Source organism: Lepisosteus oculatus, chromosome 11 (assembly GCF_040954835.1).
Source record: "Lepisosteus oculatus isolate fLepOcu1 chromosome 11, fLepOcu1.hap2, whole genome shotgun sequence".
NCBI lineage: Eukaryota > Metazoa > Chordata > Actinopteri > Semionotiformes > Lepisosteidae > Lepisosteus > Lepisosteus oculatus.
In genome coordinates, this window is record NC_090706.1 from 1,834,664 (window position 1) to 1,854,688 (window position 20,025).

At 39.2% G+C, this 20,025-nt stretch overlaps 1 protein-coding gene across 1 annotated transcript in view; it reads right to left on the reverse strand.

Annotated features, from left to right (window-relative positions):
- The window catches only part of csmd2 (CUB and Sushi multiple domains 2), a 265,918-nt gene that overhangs the window by 97,387 nt on the left and 148,506 nt on the right, over positions 1-20,025 (reverse strand). Inside the window, exons 9-13 of the mRNA XM_015348750.2 lie at positions 18,778-18,902; positions 14,393-14,514; positions 10,077-10,180; positions 9,526-9,638; positions 2,031-2,213 (exon numbers count right to left, since the gene is read on the reverse strand). Coding sequence (XP_015204236.2) covers positions 2,031-2,213; positions 9,526-9,638; positions 10,077-10,180; positions 14,393-14,514; positions 18,778-18,902 — 647 coding nt within the window. The remainder of the gene's footprint in view (positions 1-2,030; positions 2,214-9,525; positions 9,639-10,076; positions 10,181-14,392; positions 14,515-18,777; positions 18,903-20,025) is intronic.

Genomic DNA, 20,025 nt, shown 5'->3' on the forward strand with positions numbered 1-20,025 from the left:
ACTGCTGGGCTGTGATGGAAACTGGGCCAAATTCAATCTTAATTTGAGCTAGAAGACACTGGAAGGAGACATCATTGTACTTAATCACACAATCCCTTTAATGATTCTCATTAATGTAGACTCAATAGTGAAGGAGTACAATCTTTTCCTGCTGCATTGAAAGAAATGGAATAGTTGAAACACCTTGAACTAATTATAACTCATTTTAGGGAGAGATCTCAATCCCAAGCTATCATAGCCAGCTAAAAACACAAAAGGAAGGTGGCTGTGAATCATTCAAAATTAGCTGAGAGAACTTTCTATTTGGTTACTACCGCATTTATCACTAATCTATCAAGAATCTGACAATAACTGCCTCAGTACATATAGCTGTGTACTGATCGTGCTATATAAACTATCATCTATTGACTCACTTTTAATGGGGTTTCTAATTAAATTTTCTTGCATACCCATTTTGCACAGAGTGTCAAGGGTAAACAGATAATACAGATCAAGCTTATTAAACTCAGGGGATTAAAAAAGGACATTTGTGAGGAGAGTTTCTGTGATACAAAACAAAATAAGGATCTGTTTAATTTCCAACACAAAATGAGACAAATGTTATTAGGCTATGAGGGTGAGAATGTCACCTTCATACTGCACTTTAATAATGTGGTCATGGCAGCTTTTCCTCTAAATATTTTGAGCAAATATTGCTGTCTTTAATTGTATAGTAGGCAAATAACCACTTTTTTTCTGAAATAGTTTTAGAATTCAAGCTGATGATCTCAAACTTTTACCAAGACCCAAGGGACTAGAGCTCTAGTTGATGATCATTATAGTGCAAAAGAGCTAAAAATGTTGAGTTCACAGAATAGCAATGCCATTATGACCCCAGAATTGCATGTATTGAGAGGAGAATTGTCTTTATTTAGAAGCACTTCTCAACAATGAATGAAAAAGGAATTGCAGCTAAATCTACTATTATGAAAGACATACATATATACAAAAAAGCAATAGAAGCTTTTAAACAAATCAATAAAAGTGTTTAAGAAGTAAATTTGCTAGTTGAGCCACACTATCAGTTCAAAAAGCCAAAGAGAATCAATACATCTTTATTTAATTTTTAAAATGCATCTTAAGCAGGCATTAGATTGCACAGATGTATAGATGTAAAATAAACTGGCCATCGTGAGTTCTTAAAATACATGGCAGCAATGTACAGACTTAATGCAGATAACACAATCGATGCTGTGCGCTCTTGGTTTATAACATCTGCAGACCCATTTCTACAGCTCAATCTTATCCTGAAGGACAGACAACCGAGTAACTACGTATATACAGTAGATGGATTGTTAAATTGATAGATAGAGAAATGGATGGATAAATAGAATATGAAGTTTATATCCTTGGAGAAAAAGCAAGAGACAGCTGGCTTCTATTTGGAAGCCTAATGTGACTGAGGAGCACTAAAATAAACAAATCTTTAAATAAAAAGCCAGTTGGGGTGTTGACAGGGGAAGATGCTTTGACAACGAGAGGCAGACAGTGTAACATAATGTCTCAGTGGAGCTCCTGTTCAACAGCCTGATCTCAGTAAGGCTTGATCTGCAAGAGAACGGCTCCAGACAGGACACCTTTGTTTGTGCTAGGAGAGGCTCCAGGAGGAGGGGGCAGCGGAAGAGAGAGGAGAAGACAGGGGGTGCAGGAGAAAAGGCAAAAGGCAATTAAAGTAAAACACAAACAATTTACAGCAGAGTGTTTGGCAAAATGCATAGAAGGAAATGGAAGAAAACAGCATGTCTTGAGTTAAGGGAGGTAGGGTTTGGCAAAAGAGGCAAAGCTACTTTGGGAGCAAACACCAGAGAGGGACAGAAGGGGTTGGGGGACAGAGAAAGAGACTGACGGAGAAAAAGGAGGGACATTGGTCGTGGAGGCAAAGACAGGACGGGGTAGAAGACAAAAGTGGAAGCAAAGAGTCTGGGTAGAGAAAGAGAGACAACCAGGAAGGGAGAAACAGACTAGCTTGGTTTGAGGAATCTCTCACTCACACACGCAACTGGGCTTCTTGGCCGACCATTGGTTGTTCTTCTGACAGGTGATATTCTTCCTTCCCACCAGCTCGAAGGCTGGGAGGCACTCGAAGTGGAGCTTGTCGCCATGACGGAAGCCCGAACCCTCTCTCTTGCCATATGCGGGGATACCCGGGTCCCCACAGCTTCCTTGCTCAATTTCTTGGGTGAGAATAGAGAAAGGATTGGGAGTGAGTCAGAGTCAATGAATCACCCTGTAGTGAATAGCAAACCCTTTGACCAAGTAAATTTCATAGCTAAATATAAAACACTCTGGACCTCAATGATTATATTTTAAGAACTCTTACATCATATAAAGAGGACTGCTGTCTTACAGTAGGATTAGTCCTTTAGTGACATCAGAAAAGTCTCTTTGTAAAGCCCACAATGTCCTCTGTTCACATTGGTGGAAAAATGATTCAAACTGCCATGCTGACTGCACACACTGAAACTGTTAAAAAATTATTAGAAACACCGCACAGCAAAAGCTATAGTCATATCAACACAGTTCCCAGCCTCAGCTCAGAGTCCATTCCTATCTCTGTGCAGTGAGCAGAGTCATGGGTTGTGCCTCTTGACTAAAGGGGATTGTTTCTATCTGTGTGCTTCACAGGCCATGTAGAGAAAGAGAAAATGTCAGAGCAGCGAGGCAGTGTGACTGCTGGGTGGTGGTGGAGAACGCATTGCTTCTCTCATTGAGGGCTCTTCAAAGCCATGTCCCACACAAGCTCTTGAACGCATTAGAACCAAACACACAAAGAATGGCAGTCTATGCTCGGCAAGGGTGGCATTACCTGGTGCCAACAGCAGAACTGAGTTTGTTTACCGTTTGAAGAGCAGAGCAATAAATAAATCAAATTCACTCATCAAACTCAATTAGCCCAAGGCAAGGATGCTGCCTTATTCTAAGATTACCACACAAAAAGTTTGTCTTCTTTTTGTCTTGTTGGATTGGAGTTTGACGCAACATTTCATTACGTACTAAAAAATTTAAAGGAGAATGTGTAGTAAAAAAAATTCACAATCTAGACACACATTTTAATTCTTTTTTTAAGTATTAGAGAAAATTGGAAACCATTGGGACACTTCAGTTGAGGTAAAATTTTCACAATTATTATAGCTGTAGGATAAGTAAAGGTGGGCTGAGATTAAAATCCAGCAAGGTAAGTTTGTGTGTACAGTATATATATATAAGAAGTATAAAATAAATGCATGTGTTTCACTTTGGGTCAATTATATGTATATATTTGATAATATTAGCATAAACATACTTTGGGATCAGCCCAGTGATTTAAAACAATAATAAGCATTGGGACACATTCATTTAATTGCACACAGATTTTTCACTTTGGTGTCCTCATTGTTTTGGAGGGCACTGAATGGATTTTAACTTTTTTTTTTTCCGAGATTCTTTAATAGTAGTAATAAAGAAATTTAAAACTGCAATAATCTAAAAGATGACAAAGTTATGTGAAAGGATAAATGCACCAGAGGGCAACTTTAATAATTGTGGACCTATGTGAACCCAATAAAACTTTAAACAAGCAAGAATATGCTCAGTAGATGAATTGCAAAAATATTTTAATGAGAGAAAAAGGTTTCATTACTCACATTTAATTTGGCTACCCTCTTCTCTATGAAAAGGTAATGTTTCCAAATTTAAATATTAAGAACACTACTAATTGCTCTATGCATTCAGTTATTGCTACTTAATGTGTACTTTAAAAATTGAGTGTGTTTTTATCATATACACTAGAGGAGGATATAACACTGATGGCTCTGGAGAGGCAGGTGTGTCTGCAGGTGTTTTAGGTTTTGATATAAAGAAGCTGCACCTGAAGCACTGAGAGAAGTTGTTAAATAGGATAGTAAATCCAGGAAGTAGCTGATTTAGCTTTGATAACAGCTGAGTTTGAATGAAAACGTGCAGGCACACTGGTCTGGATTGGAACCCCTGTGCCACAGTTAGATAATCCTGCTTATTTGCAAATACCAATTAACTGGGAAGGGAATTCAAAATCATTATTTGTAAAATACCTCAACCAACTACCCAGTGAGAGACGGTGTGAAAATAACTATTGATTTTGTCAGTGTTGTAAAGTAAAAGAGAATTGCTGGCACAACAGGAAAAAACAGACATAAGAAGGGAATGGTAGCAACACACAAATCAGAAGTAAGAGGAGAGGGAAAAAGAAGAGATACACGTTAGTAGATAGAAAATTAATAAAATGAGAGGAGTTATGAAATAATCGGGGAATCAATAAGAGGAGTAAAAAAAACAGACAGATGAAAGCAGGTTAATTTTAGAAACTGCATTCAGCAGAGAAACAGGAAGGCATTCACAGCTGGTCTATAATATATTGCACATTACAAAACCCCAACAGGTTTACATTTTAAGGAGTCTGATGGACTTTGGGAGATTCCCGACTATCTGAAAAGGCATCTGAAGGGTCTGCATTGGGGGTCTGCAAGATTGAGCACCATCTGTAAGGGCTGCACTCCCACTTGAGGTTCACTCCCTGCAGGCACTATGGGATTTAAATAATGAAAAGGAGTAGACAGCTCTGGCAAAAGAGGAAAGCGGGAACGATTTAAGCTCACCCTGCACTGCTACGGGGACTATAGAAGGAAAGCCAAATTTATTAACAGCTGGTGAGTCAGAACTGGGGAGGCGTGAAAACATGAGAATTCTACTTTTAAAAATGTGAGCCAGCTGCAATTACATAAGTTGTCTTTTATGTCATTGCAAAGTAACTGACTTTATGGTTATCTTTTTTTGTCAGGAATATCTGTCCTAAGCCAACATGTACAGTCTCAGATTAATATAGTTTCTTGCAGTATTTGCCTTTAAGTGTATGCAATGTAGCATGCTACTGGCTATAGTGAGTAACAGACATTAGAATCCATGCTACACATGATAATAAATGTGGCATATTATGCAACCTAATGTCTCCCAATGATTTTGCTGTAAATAAATCCCACGTAATTTATCAATATTTATTCCATCTGTCTCAGATTCAGGCTATGGTCTGCAGCGCCAGCCAGTGAAACCCAGTTGTGGCCATGGTCTAGTGACCATCTCATTTCTGACTATTACCCTGCTTCTAAATCACAGTCTCTCCGTATGGACTTCCTGCTCACTGCTTGGCTTTTTCACAGCAAACTTGAAGAGGAAATGCAATACAGTAGTGGTATTCATAAAAAGGGGACAGGAAACTGATAAAATGTGTCTGAGTGATTATGATTATCTTTTTTTCCAACTAACCTTTTAACTACAACCTTTTCCTTTATAACAGTGGATAAACACAAGTCTTCGTTTCTGTACAGTATCAGGTTGTTCACTTATATCATTTCAAGAAGGGTTGATCAGAATAAGGCGTCAACAGAATTATGTCAGTCAGGTTGTGTTTTAGATGCTAATGTAAAAATGAGTCAACCGAGATTACATTATTTTACCTAACTTCACAAAAATAATAAGAACAAAGTTAATAATAGTAGCCTTCTTATACAACAGTTAAATGTTAAGTATTAATATATTATAGCATGCATCAGTTCACAGGGTCCCTTTGCCAAAAAGCCTCCTAATTAAAGCAGAGAGTGTCTCTCACTCAAAACATCAGTGCAATTAAGTTGTCAGGAACCAACAAAACCCGTTTCAGGTGTCATGCCTCAGCACCCCATCTCTCAGTGTTTTGCTAGGAGCCCAGACAGCACATTTTGATCACTCTTGGTTTCCTTTGTCTCCATAACATTAAATGCAGAACAATTCTTGCTTCAGAATAAGAATACTTGAACTTGAACTTGAACTTGAACTTTATTGCCATATGTAACCGGTACTGGTACAATGGAATTCTTACTTACAGAAAGTCTCTCGATTATAAAACAAGTGTAAAAAACAAAACAAAGTGCAAACAGTGCATCAAGACAATGTACAAACAAAGAATAGACAATGTGCAAGTAAACATGCAGACAGTTTGAATGTAAACAATACAGACGTGTAAACAATGACTGGAGACGTACCATTAATAAATTACAATGAGGTAGATGGTGATGGTGTAGGTGTGGTCTGAGGGGGATGGCTAAATGTGTTCGCCAGTCTCACTGCTTGTGGATAGAAGCTATTGAAGAATCTAGTGGTAAGTGTCCGTATGCTCTTATATCTCTTGCCTGAGGGCAGTGGGGTGAAGAGCTCATGCCCTGGGTGGTGACTGTCACATACATACAGTACAGTATATACAGTATATATATATTTCAAAATGCTTAAATAAAAGGAGATAAAAAGGAAGGTGTAAGAAGAGGGAAGGGCTTCATTCCCACACCTTCCTGGCTGGGTTCATTCACCCCATTGCTCTCAAAATTTGGGTTTTGCGTGTGCTGTGTATGAGGGAGTACTTTTGTACTTTGTGAGCAAACTCCTCAAAGTTATTTAGTATTTTACTATTGCTGCAATTACCGGGAGAAACAGCAATAGAATAAAAGCAGGGTCATTTCTTCTCTGGATATCTTGATGGTGACTACTACAAGAAGCAGGTTTGCAGAAAAAATGAAATGTTCTTTAATGTGTGTGAGGATTAAAAAAGATTCTTATTTCACTGGTTTTATTTTCATGTCCTGTTCAGACCACCTAATAGGGTAATTTTGTTTTTTCTATCCATCCATGGTTTCAAATACCAACCCATCCAACATACTGAACACAAAAGCAATACAGAGGAAATGTGATGCATTTGTCACTGCTAGTTTGACATAGCTCATTTCACATTTCCCTTAAAGCTTGCATAACACATCCGCATTTTTGAGTTTGTTCCGTATGTGATTAGTGTTGTTCTTGATCTCTGTCTCCTTAGAGAAGTGACACACGCAAATGTAGATTCATCTTCCAACTCCTTGTTGTTGCAAGTGACAAGGTTTCCGAACGACACATCTTGAATCATGCTGCTCTCCAGCAGCCAGAAACCGGCGTCACAAAGGAGGGTTTCAGAGTTGTGCATGCAAGCTGCATGCCATGTCCGAGGATGTCTGGAATGGAGCTGGAAAGTAAAACGTCCTGACTGATCCAGGTCTCTGCACCAAACTGGGCTGCCTGCCACCTTGTTTGACATGGACAACAAACAGAACAGCAGCTGGATTAATGCCAGCAGCGAAGATTCTCCTGTGAACTGGCTTACCAGTGTCAATCACTATGGATGTTTTACCTATTTACCATTCCATGTCTCTTCTTTTTTCTGCCATGGTTGCCTGGGGCTTGTATCATGCAGAAAAAAAGGTATGTTTATAATAATGATCTGCAAAGTAATTTGATTTTACTTGCAAAACTAACATTTCACTTCCAAATGAGGTTTTTAAAGCATTTGATTCGTGCTGATATCAAATTAACATCGCTAGTTACTTTCAGATATCTGAAGAAAAATGACAATGAAAGGGTTGTCACATGTAACCCTCACAGACCCTAGATGTCTTTCACAGAAAAGACAGTGAGCACTCCGGTCACACTGCTTGGCAGCTCCGTTCTTTCAAAGTACAAAGCAAATGCAAGCTGATCTGGAGCATTGAATAACCTTGAGATGTGCATTTAGATAATGGGTTGGCTAAAAAATAATTGTGTTTCATTAAATTGCTTTAAATTATATCTAACATTTCAGAATTTGTAATGGTAATAATCTCTTTTAATGATGATTGATAGTGCAAGTGCTATAAGTAAACAGCTAAAAGGTTTTAAAGAGATTTAAAAACAGATTCCTTAAGACAGAAGAGTCAGTACAGAGAGCAAGAGCGATATTTTAAGCCCAAGCTTTAAGAAATGAGCTTTCACCTGGGAAACAGCACTATTCTCAGTGTTTAATTGGGGTCGAAACAAATTTGGATGAGAGAGAGGGTGCCTTGTCGCCATAAAGAAATGTAGAAGACGTAACTTGGAAACTAAATGTTAAGTTATTCAGTCCTGTGCCCGCAGGGGGATTTAAAGAAACATTTAATCAGAAACATTAAAAGCCGTTTAAAAATAACAAACTACATGGTTGAAAATGAACTTTGGTAAAACTTGGGGGATTAAAAGAAAAGTGTCATATTGGGATTTTAAGACAGATTTCTCTGGTTTAAAGTAAACACTTGTCCAGCAGTGTTCAGAGAGGCACAAGGGAAATCAGGCGGCTTTGCTGATGTCAGATCCAATGACAGGGGTTGATGGAGGCTGGCCTTAACACTTGGTCTTAAATATTGTGTCAGGGGCCACTGAGCCCAATCAGCCAGGCAAGCAGAAATATTTAAAATTGTATTCAAGAAAAGGAAAGAGCCTTAACATTTTGCATTTTCTGCCTATATTTCAGATTCTTTCTCTACGGTGAGATTTTATAAATTTAATATTTAAAGACATACCTGCTACAAAGTGAGAAAGGATTCCCGTATGAGTGATAGGAAAGGTCTTATTGTGATTGTCATTGTTGCTGATTTTTCTCCTGTGGTGGGATTGTGTTGCTTACTGCAGGGTGTAATGTTAGCCAGCTATCTGCACCATATTCCTTAGAGGCTGCTATGATTGAGGTTTCATTGATGCTGTGTGTCATGGAAGTGGAACATAAATCTCATGCAAGGCCACTGGAATAAGATGCTTGGCTGAGATTTCAGTAGACTACTATTCCAGTAGACGGTTGTTGTTGTTATCTTCATTAGCTGTGTGAAATAATGTACAGCATTAGATATACTGTACTGTATGTTGGGCCTTGCTGTGTTTTTTTGTTTCCCTTCTTCATTGAATGCATTCTATGTCAGTGGTGGTTTTATAACCTCAAAGTTTCAAATTGCAATGGATTGCATCTTAAAATAATCAATTAAGTCTAAAGCCACCATTCTATACAGTATCTGCTGTTAGAAGAAAAACAATGGATTACAGCAGTCAGTTGTCCATGCTTCACATTCTGCATCTGAATGAAGTATCCTGTGGGTTCTGTCACATACTGTGTAATCACACTAATGCATCCTAAATAGCACAAGAACTGAACAAACCAGCAAGGGACGAACCTAACAAAACAGTGAGGAATAAACGAAACCCAGACCCCGTTAGGTAACCTCTAATGTTTAATCACATCAACCCAAGAAAATCGGTTTCATTGTGGACTAACAGAAACCAACACAAGTTAATACAAGTTAACCTTAAACACTTGTTGACTTGTTTATGTGTTAGTGGACATTACCAGTCATGTAGAGAAGGAAATTTGTGTTTTCACATTTTCCAATTCTTACTTACCTTTTAACAAAACAAAGAGCCTCCTAGGGGATTTCACAGATTTTTCCAAATATGTTAGGAATATACTGTAGTCACCACTGAGACCACAAACACGATAAATAGTGTAACAGGAACTTAAACTGAAGAGAGCAGAAATGAAGTTACAACCTTAGAGAGTGGCATTTCTCAAGAAAAAGCAAAACAAAAGTATAAGTCTGTTTTCACGTGTTTTTTAAAATATAAACTACACCCTACCTTCAAAAGACACCTTGAAGCCGAGAGACCCACTTGTGTCATCTGTCTTGAAATTGAGCCACATCTGGTGACTGGTGCTGACAACCAGGTCAGGGGTAGTGGTCCCTGATAATCTGAAATGAAGGAGGTAAGGCACCTTTATTCACCTGCAGGTTGTTGTATAAACAAACTAAACATAGATGCATAAAAGGAAACATCTCTCTACACAGTTTATGTTTGTATTTTCATCTTCCACAGTGTGAAAAGTTAAATGTCTCTGAATATTTTTCCCGGTCAGACATCATAAACCACAGACAGGACTTGACCCCATTGGCACGTCTACTTGGATCCCAACTTGAAAAGAAGGTTTCTTTTGTATAGTTGAACAAGTTTGTTCTGAGATTCCATTACCTATGCAATTTGCCTACATGATTACTGTAATTAAAAAAAAATATCCTAAACTTAAACAAATTGAACTACAGATTGCTATTCTAAACCTGATCTTTCACATGGTATTTTTTTTTACTGTATCTAGTGTACAAATGCACTTAAACGCGGAACGGATTTCTCACACATGAAAGATGGTCTTCGAGTCTCCAACCGCTGCCCCGTCTCCCACTGTAAGTGTATCGTAGCCCCTTTCCAGGTCGAATTCCTCAAACGTCAACTTGATGACCTGAAGGCAGCCAGAAACCCAGAACGAAAGTGATTGCAAACTGTTTCCACCAATAGAACTTTGCAAAACCCTCAGTACAGATGGCAGGACCCTGGTTACAGAATGCAACAACACTGGTACTGCGTGTTGGTTGTCACAGTTGCCTCTTTGCTGTGTACAGTGTTTAATAGTTCCATCTGATGGCCGCACATCCCCTTGAAAATGTGTATGGTGCTGTAAATCACACTCTTCATGCACGCACGCCGTAATGAATTCATTTACTGTAGCCGATTATACTGTAAATCATTTCCTGCCAGGGCAAGACACTGTAGCGTAACAATGAAGAGCTGCATCAGCGAGTTCTGCCCTCGTTGAGTTTATACCCAAGCCATGTTCGGACAGTGACAGTGGGGGTCATCCAACACAGACAGGAAAGGTGATGCCTTAGAATTTTAATTTTAGATAACAGAGCTTTAATTATCATCTTCAACAGAAGAAGGCCACAGATTACAATGAACTGCACGGTTCAATTCCATCTTATTTGTCCAAGAGGCAAACAGTGGGAGGTATGTTTGTTAGTTATTATGTTCCCTACATTAGAGGTCACTTAAAAATTACATCTGAGAGACTACATCTGTACTTCCTTTCACGTTTCGGACTTTTCATGTTTATGAGTTGGCACTGGCATTTAGGTTAAACATAAAGTGCATTAAGGACAGATCCAGTGTGTAATGTTGAGTTTATTCATGTATAACTCATTGCATTGTACAATATCAATAAGTGCACTTAGACTTGCTCTGAATGAAGAAACGCTGGAAAGAGCGGAAATTATTTTGACGATTCAGTCAGCAAAAACAAAATAAATAATCATACAAATAGGTAAATAATTAGAATGCCAATCCTGTTAAAAAAACATTGTAAATAAATTAGTTTAAACCAGTAAATGACTGCAGGTTCTGCCTGCTCTCCTTCTGCGAAATTGTTGCCACGTTTCAGCTCAACTCATAATGTTTCTGAATCACTTTGAGACCTGAGCTTAATGAAAAACCTTATATAAATGCAAATTGTGTTCTGTACTATGGTAAACAAACTGCACAGCGGAAGCTGCCAGGGGTGCTTTAGCTGTGTGCCAGGTCAGAACCTCAGAGAAATAAAATTTGCTCTGTCCCTGCATGCAGCCAGCCTGGCCCTGCACAGCCACAGTACACCATGGGGTTGACATTACTGGTGCAGCCTGGGAAAAACCTCTAAAAGTATGTTTGCGTGTTGGCTTGTCATGAAGTCCCTTCCACCAGGTGTCAGATAGAGACAGAGATCTAGGATGAAAAGTCTCTGAGTCAGACAGCAACAAACAATGCTGAAGCCCTTATGGCAACACACAATTAAAAGATAAACAACGCTACTGTAGCTGCTGCTATTATTGCAGCTGCAACTACCACTGCTGTTAATACTGCTATTAAAAATACTGAGAAAGAAGGCTGGATACTTGGCTTTTAGATTTCACTGATTCAAGTTACCCGCAATTGGGACCACTGAAATGAATCACACAGCTCAGTCCCAAGTCCCCAGGGCTCTGTTCACAGTTACAGAATCGGCAGAATGAGTGATCCTACCCAAACAGGTTTCCATGATGTATGGCTAGAACTGCTCTTTTTTTCTTTTCTTTTTATAGAAATCTTAGTGTGACACTGAGTGCAACTGAGCATCAGATTATTCATCAATTCTTTCAGCTACGCAGCTTTCAGTCATTGGGAAAAAAAATCTCCTTGGTTTAAAGTCTTTTGTGACTGTGGTGAAGAAATGATGAACAGCAGTGTAGACATAAAACAGGAGCAAGGACCTGTTTTCATTTCACATGCACAGAAATGCACTTCTGCGTGTTTTTTCCATGCACCTATTTTCCACTGTACGTTAACCATGAAACAAGCAGTTAAACAACAAAGATTCCCAGCTAATACAGTATCGTTGGGTAACACTTATCTGTGCAGCATTAGGAGGGCTATTAAAATGTGCAACTACTGTATATTAATGAAAATGCAGTGCTGTAAAATGACACACATCATTAATCCAACTGGCAGATTTCTTAATTGCAATGATTTTTTTTTTACCTGACCCTGGTAATTAAAATGCCTTTCAGCTTTTGATATGTTATACAGTAGCTCGAAGATTCTATGTTCTTGCAAGACTTTAAATCAAGGAGCTCAAAACAAAGGAGGGAAATTTAATTAAACCAAAGAAGAGGTTTTGAGTGGAGAAAAGATGTGAAAGTCTTGAAGCTCAAATTATGATCTGTGTTGAGTTAATACTGTGAATTAACTGACATGTAAGTGCATGTATATGTACATATTATTTACAAGTTTATGACCACAGACTACAGTATTTTCAAGGTTCATGACTACAGACTGGATTACTGTTGCTCACGATGGGTAAGGGCCCATTGTACCCTGTTCCAGTAACCACATATAGTATAATTGAAGAAATAAAAAAAATGCTTTAAATTGAGCTTCTATCAGATGTTTGGGAGGAAGAACAGATCTTAATTTTACCTACTTCTGCTCTCCTATACACACACATACTGTGTATATATATATATGTCATACATGTTCAGGTGGGTAGCTGCGTCAGCATGCGTAGGCTGCAAAGGAACAAGTAATATGTTTATTCCATGCTGAAAAAAAGAAGAAAGAGAACACAACATTTCGGCCGTGGAGCCTTCTTCAGGTGTCAATATGTTATACATATGTCATACATTCTTGGCTTCCATTTGCACATTTCTCTCACACCCCACCTGCTACCTCATCTGCACTCATGCAGCAGCTCCCTGGCTCATTCCTCGTGAACGTGAGGTGCTTCAGTCTTGTTCTTACTGTCAGCCGCCAATTCTGACAGCTGGGTGAGTTGACACAACCCTCGATAAATTTGTCCTTCTATTGCTTTTGTTAGGATTCGTTATTATCGAACCAAACTACTGAAATATGCTCTGTGCTGTAGCTTAGAGGAAATTGTAGAACCTGACCCGAGTTCCTGACCTAGCCTGAGTATGTGACATTTCAGCTGACCAGAGCTGTACCCAGTCTACTTTCAAAGCACCACTGGGGATACACCGTGTGAGTGTCTTCTTGGGTGGCTTCTGGAAATTGGCCTTTTTTTAACAAATTGAAATTCATTTTAACCCTTTGCTGAACTGCTTTGTGACTTCATGCACCTTCTACAACATGGAATGCAGCACACATGCATTTTTAACACTTTCTTAAAGGGTTTAGTTCTGTTCAGGCCAACTTAGTACTCCAATCTGCCCTAGCCTACTTCAGAAAGAAGAGCATTTCCTGTGGGAGGCAGATGGCAGCTGTGCGATCTTAAATGAACACGTAAGCATTGAGACACCTTATTTCTTAGGAACCAAAGCCAGACAGCATTACTCAAGGCCTGATTTGCACATTCCCAGGAGTACCATCAGGGGCTGATCAGTACAGAGTCAACAGTTTTATTCACGATCTCAAGTCCTCAATGCTGCTCTAAATTTAAGGCATTGCATTATGGCACCCAAACATGCAGTGCCATACACTCAAAACATGCTCCAACATTGATCACAGCTGCAAAAGTTATCCGGGATACTTCATTGTAACATACAGCATCCCCCATAACGAGCTCAGGGGCCTTGATAATTGTCCATTACCACTTCTCTGCGAGCCTCTCTCATGAATGTTTGTTTTTTTGATGAGGACACAAGTTTCGCAGACCTATTTGATTGAGGCCTGAGAAAAAAACTCTTGGCAAGCGAGCAGCACTGCGGCCTTGAACCAGTCAGCAAAGTCATTACCTAGGAATCATCCCACCTTGTCATTCTCATGAAATCAGTTCGGCCCTAAAAGCATCTTTTTAATAATGTTCTCTACTGAGAACTCAGGCAGTGACTGTACATGCAGGGAAAATATTTTCTTCAACTCAACCACTATTCACCTATAAACAATCCAGCAGGAAAGAAGAACAAAGACTGTTGTGTTTCATTCCGTGTTTTAACACAAAAATGAAGAATTTAACTTTTGCATCTAAGATGTTTAATTAAGCTTCAGACTTCACCCATTTCTATAACTATGTCGTGCATTCTCAACAGTTAAATGAACGATAGTTTTTCAGGTCAGGTAATGTGTCGACAACCTGCAGGGGGTGATAGAAGAGAAGAGTCACTGCGCTGAGGGACACTCAAGAGTGCAGAAGGCTGGGATACGGTACCTTGGTGAGGTCGGAGGCAGTGATCACCCAGGTGCAGTTGGCATTGTTGTCATACTGCACAGGAAAATTGGGGGAGGTGATGAGTCCTGTGGGGCCTCTGAGCTGCCCCCCACACATTGGAGCTACAAGGAAAATCAAGAGAGGGATTAGTATGAGCCCTGTAGACATCTTTTAATCTGATATGACCTCAAAATACTAAAACATTATTTCATCTAAAGCCATCATTATCTTTGGTAAAGCGAAACTTATAATACACTAGGATATTACTGCACAAACAAAGAAAAGCCATTTTTAATTGGAGATGATGGCTTCATTCAGCGAATATAAAACAGATGTTTTGAATATTCTCAGTGCAGAGCACTTCCTATTAGTGGAAATGAAGCTTCCACTGCTGAAATTTTTAAAAAACCTCATGAATTTTCCTTTTTGAAATTTGGAATTCTGTATGTAAATCTGCATGGCTAATGGCTAATTTGATTTTCATCAAATATTACCAATCACATCAAAAAATGTTCCTGCTTATATTTTGTCTCTCAGCATCTACGTAGCAATTAAGGCATCTAAATGAAATCTAAGTTAATTAAAAGTATTTTTTACACAATTCCTTAATTCTACTTCTTAAATTCCTTAAGAAAATTAACTCTCCTGAGGGTCCCCTAAGTATCATTTAGAGAGACTTTCAATCATTGCAAATGGAAAGAGGTGTTGATACAATAAAAGAAGTTTTAAGGTTGAATGAAAGCAATGCTATCTTGGAGAATGAAAGGAAGTAGACTTTCAAGTTGAAATGGACATCTTTAGTAATGTTAGTTATAATGAACTCATTAAAGGAGTGAACTCTTGTACCACACCAGCCACTTTTCCTGTGAAGTCAAAAAACTTTTTTCTTCTTTTTCTTTTAATGACTGTCAAGACAGAAGCCAGAAGCCATGTAAAATCAGATTTTTTTTTCCTACAGCAGGCCCGTCACACCACACAGGGTGAAGACAGGAGCAAATGGGACTTTAGTTCTCTAAGTGTGTCTGGATTACATCATAGCTTTGACATATCTGCCAAATGCTGATCACCAACTTGAGTGCTGACGGGGAGCTATTGATTGCCAGAGGCTTCTTCCTTCTTCAATTATATGAAGTATAATTCAGCACAATCCTTAGCCTATTATAAAAAATCTGATTTAACAGCCAATGTTACCCCCTCAAGGTGTTTTCCATCTCTTTCCCTTTGAAAGCATGGTGTGCCATAATGAGGTATCTTTAAGTTAAAGTGCATCATTAGTTAACTTTTCTGGGAGTCAATGGGATCTAAATCTGCTATTTATATGTACACAGAAAAGCCGTCAAATTCCACTGAACTGGGATAATTGTGGGATTACCCTTAATAGTGGGATCTCTGAGAAATCCAATTCCACTCTCCTCTATATACTGTATGTCTAATAGAAAACAGGCTATTCTTATTATAAGATGAATAGGAACTTTGGTTTTTAAGTAATACATGTATTTTTTGTTTTATTTTGTTATTAATCTCTATATAATAATCATGGCTGTTTGCAAAGATGTAATGCACAACTTTTGCTTCAATGCTTTCTTTCTTAGCAATGTTTTGTATAATAATTATAGAATAACAAAAACATGCTATGCTCTGTATAGCCAATTATGACTGCATTTTACAATGAATCAAGAACTCAGACAAATAAATCTCCAAGAATTTTTAGAAAGAGAAAAAGACTTAAGAAAGGTTTTGAGCCAATCCTGACAATTCATTTAATTAGTAAATTACAGGCTATTACTTTAGTAAATTACATGTAGTACATTGAAGATTTTATTGTTCTTTATTATATTAACCTAGGATATTTGTTAAACTGTCCATCTATAATCAGCATTCTTAGCTTCCTAAGAGAGAAATAAACAGAAAGCCGTTGCTCATTAAGAAAGCAACTGAAATTCATGATTTGGATTTATCAGCAGTTTATCATTCTAAAATTCCAACGGAAGCTGTTCTCAAAAGTTTGATTAAATTCAAAAGATTAAATTAGATTGTGTTGTCCAATTTCCACTTACAAACCCTGTGGAATTAGAACTCTTCTGATTGTAGTCTCTCACACATCTGACTAATTTGTAGTCCTGCTGTATTTAATCTGCTTCATGTACTTTTGCTGTGCCACTGTCTCATTACTTCCAGTGGTCACGATCACAATGACTCGTAACTCCTCAACAGGATATATAAACTGTACTGGCCAGACTTATGCTACTGCAGTTGCTTCACAAAGAACATCTAAAACAAAGCACGTAATAATAAGAAACACGTGACACCGAATAGTCCCAAGGGACTTCTATCTAACACTGTTACTGTAGCTGAATGCAGTTCTGAAATAGAAAGGGTAAAAGTTAGATAGTTAGATAAGAACATATTAATTAATCAAAATCATCTTGAGTTAAGTAAGAGGATTAAAGTTGGAGATTACCATTAAATTTTGCACTGTGTGCCTCCCTGCTTAGCTCCGGTGGAGAACAGATAAGCTCTGAGTTTATGTTGCCTGTCTTTGCATCTTTGACTATGATATCAGAATTCTGTCTAGTTCTCTGTCAACCATTTTTTTAAACCATGCGTATCCCTCACCATTGCCTTAGAGATCTTTTATGCATCCGTGTGTGTTAAAATGTGTATAGATTTTGTATATTGGATAATGTACACAGAACAAAAAAGTACATTAATTTTATATACATATCACTTAGATCTCATTTGTCATCTTGACACATCACTTGGTCATTTCACCACAGTAGTGTCGCTGTAAGTGCTTGTGAAGCAGTATTTTCACATAAGCAAAAGGAGCTTTCAGCGCAAAGTAATCACGTACATTTAGCCTCTTAGGATACTGCCTGTGAAACGTGCACCAGTAATATCTATTGTGGTATTATGCGGGGGCGTGTTCAGTGTGGAGGCAGAGCCCTAGATTAAGGGTGACGTGTTGCCTTAGCAATCACAGCTGTTCTGCCTAATTAATGACGAGTCACAGCTGGGGGGCTTTAAGACACACAGAGCGCCTCCCGAAGGGACAAGCAGGCCCCCACAAGGGGAGGAGCCTTCCATCGACAGCCCCGGAGGGGGATTGTGACTGAGTGCAAGGCCGTTGTTTTTCCTTCGTTTTCCTTTCACCCGTCCCACCTTGTACCTCCAGCGGGGCAGGCTGACCCTTCTTTCCCCCTCCCGACGTGCATCTCCCATCGGGACAGGTTGAGTTCGGCCTTAAGCTCCCCGCTCACCCAGACTGGACCCCGTTAAACAGGGCAAACCCAATGGGGATACCGCTGTGCCAAGCAAGTTCTTTTTCCCAGGCTGGACCCCGTTAGATTGGGAAAGTCCAGCCTGGTCGCCATAGAGATGCACCCGTCAAGCTAAGAGCAAGTTTGGATCCAGGCAAATGAGGCAGGAGCCACCAACCATACATGGAAGGAGTCCCTGTACTTCTGAGAGGATTCAGAGTGAATAATCACAGAAGCTTCTTGTGCACGCGCTGCTAAAACACTGCGTCCAAGGCTGAGTTGAGAATTTTTTACTCACTACATTTCTGCTCTGCCTGACATGTTGGGGTGTCTGGTGCGTTGTATCTGTCTTTCGGGGTATACGGTACAACGGCACCAGAGCACGGGGGCCTGCTGGAGCCATCAAGCCCTCATCTCTCCTGAGTCAGCCATCCTGTACCGGCAGGGATTTTAAAGCCATTTTTTCTCCTTCGCAGTTACATTTCTCTGCCACTCGCAGTTAATCTTCAGCCTACAGCCACGTTCTCGTCTCGGGCTGACAGGTAATCAAAATAATAAAACAACCTCATGACAGTTACGTATTTGTAAAATATTAAGTGCCACCTTCAAAACACCTTGAGAGGTACAGCAACTTCTCGCTAAAAGGTGCATTTTAAGTTTTAAACTAGGGCTTTTATTTACTTCTGCTCATCTCAGATTCAGTTCTCACTGGCAAGACAAAGGAAATGAGCCTCTTCATTATGATAAAGATTTATTACAGACTTTTTCAACTTTAGGCAGTAAATTTCCAAAGTGGCACAAAGCATGAACTGTATTAGGAAGCAATACGTGTTGAAAAGACATAATGAAATATGGTTACTTCTTCTCTATGTGTACATATCATTTGCATGAGTTGGGGGAAAATCAGAATAAAGGTAAATGCTCTCTTTCCATCTATCTCTTTCAATACCTAGCTTACTCTCTGTCAAGTACTATCTTAAACTACAATGCATAATGAATGGGGGCATTACAACACTAACATCAGCAAAAGGATGGTTTAGCATGTCAGTGGAGTTTGTGAGGTGTGCCGTGCTGTGCCTTATGCCCATATACAGTAGGATGAAGAAGGTGCACCCCAGCCCTTACCCCTGCAGAATGGGCGATCATCGCTCCAGCCAACATAGCTGTCCGTCACCCGGAGGCAGGTGATGCTCTTTGAGCCCTGCAGCTCGTACCCCTCGTCGCAGGAAAAGTGCACAGTGGAACCCCGCCTAGGAGCAAGAGAAAAAGTGACACACATATCAGCACAGGTGTGCAAAACACACAGGTCCAAAAGGTCAACATACTTTCAGTCCTCTAAACAAATGAGAAAAAGCTAAGAAGACAGAACTTTTCCCTACAAGGATCTGCATGGTGTTGGGTGTTATGCTGTTATCTGCTCTAAGTATTAATATTTATTTACTACCCACTATTTTTACTCTGCTATACTGGACCAGATGTGTTTGCAATCTCAGTCTACAGTACATTCATGTATCCCAGTGTAATAATATGGGTTATGCATTTGTGTCAGCCTCAATTATTCTTTTTTCTTCTCATAGATGTAAAGAGACTCAAATTGAAAAAAAATATCAGACTCAAAAAATAGGCAGGAAATGATGGAGAGGAAAACAGACAGGCTGCTGAGAAGTGAAAATCAGATGTGCTCCTGTGCTCAGCGATGCTTTAATCCCAAATTCAGGTTAAAGAGAGATTGTTCTGGCTCCTGTGAATCCCTGGATGAACATGGGACAATCCTGATAGACTGGCATGTCTGGAGCAGCACACAAGGGCAGAGTGTTAAAGCAGGGCTAAACTCCAATGCTGTATGTAACGTGCCCTGCAGCTGTTTCACTGTCCTGTTCCATACTGTATGGATAGAAATATGGCTACTGCTAGACTTCTAAGGGAGAAGGACATGTTCACATCAAAAATTGAATAAAGCTGTTAAACTGAGTCCTAAAGCAGGTCTTAACCCCTAGTTCCTTGGACCGTGGACGACAGCTACAGCTGGTACACAACAACCAGCTTAACATTGCCTATAGATACTAGGTGTACTTTTATACATATATTGAAAAGCAGGGAAAATCAACATTCAGCATTTCACAACAATCAGTACTTAAAATGGAGTGATCCTGTTAACAACAAATAATTAAATAATTAAGGGGCTTATTGCATCTGTAATAGAGGGTGTAGGCATTGATGCAAGCTGGCATGTACTGTATGATATGTTTGGAGTAGTGAGACTTTTATTTCCCTTCTATTTTCAAGTTCTGAATAGCATCAGCACAGCAGGTCTCATTAAAGGTAAGTGTGCAACTACCACAGCGTTCACTAAACAGTATATTTTTTCCAACA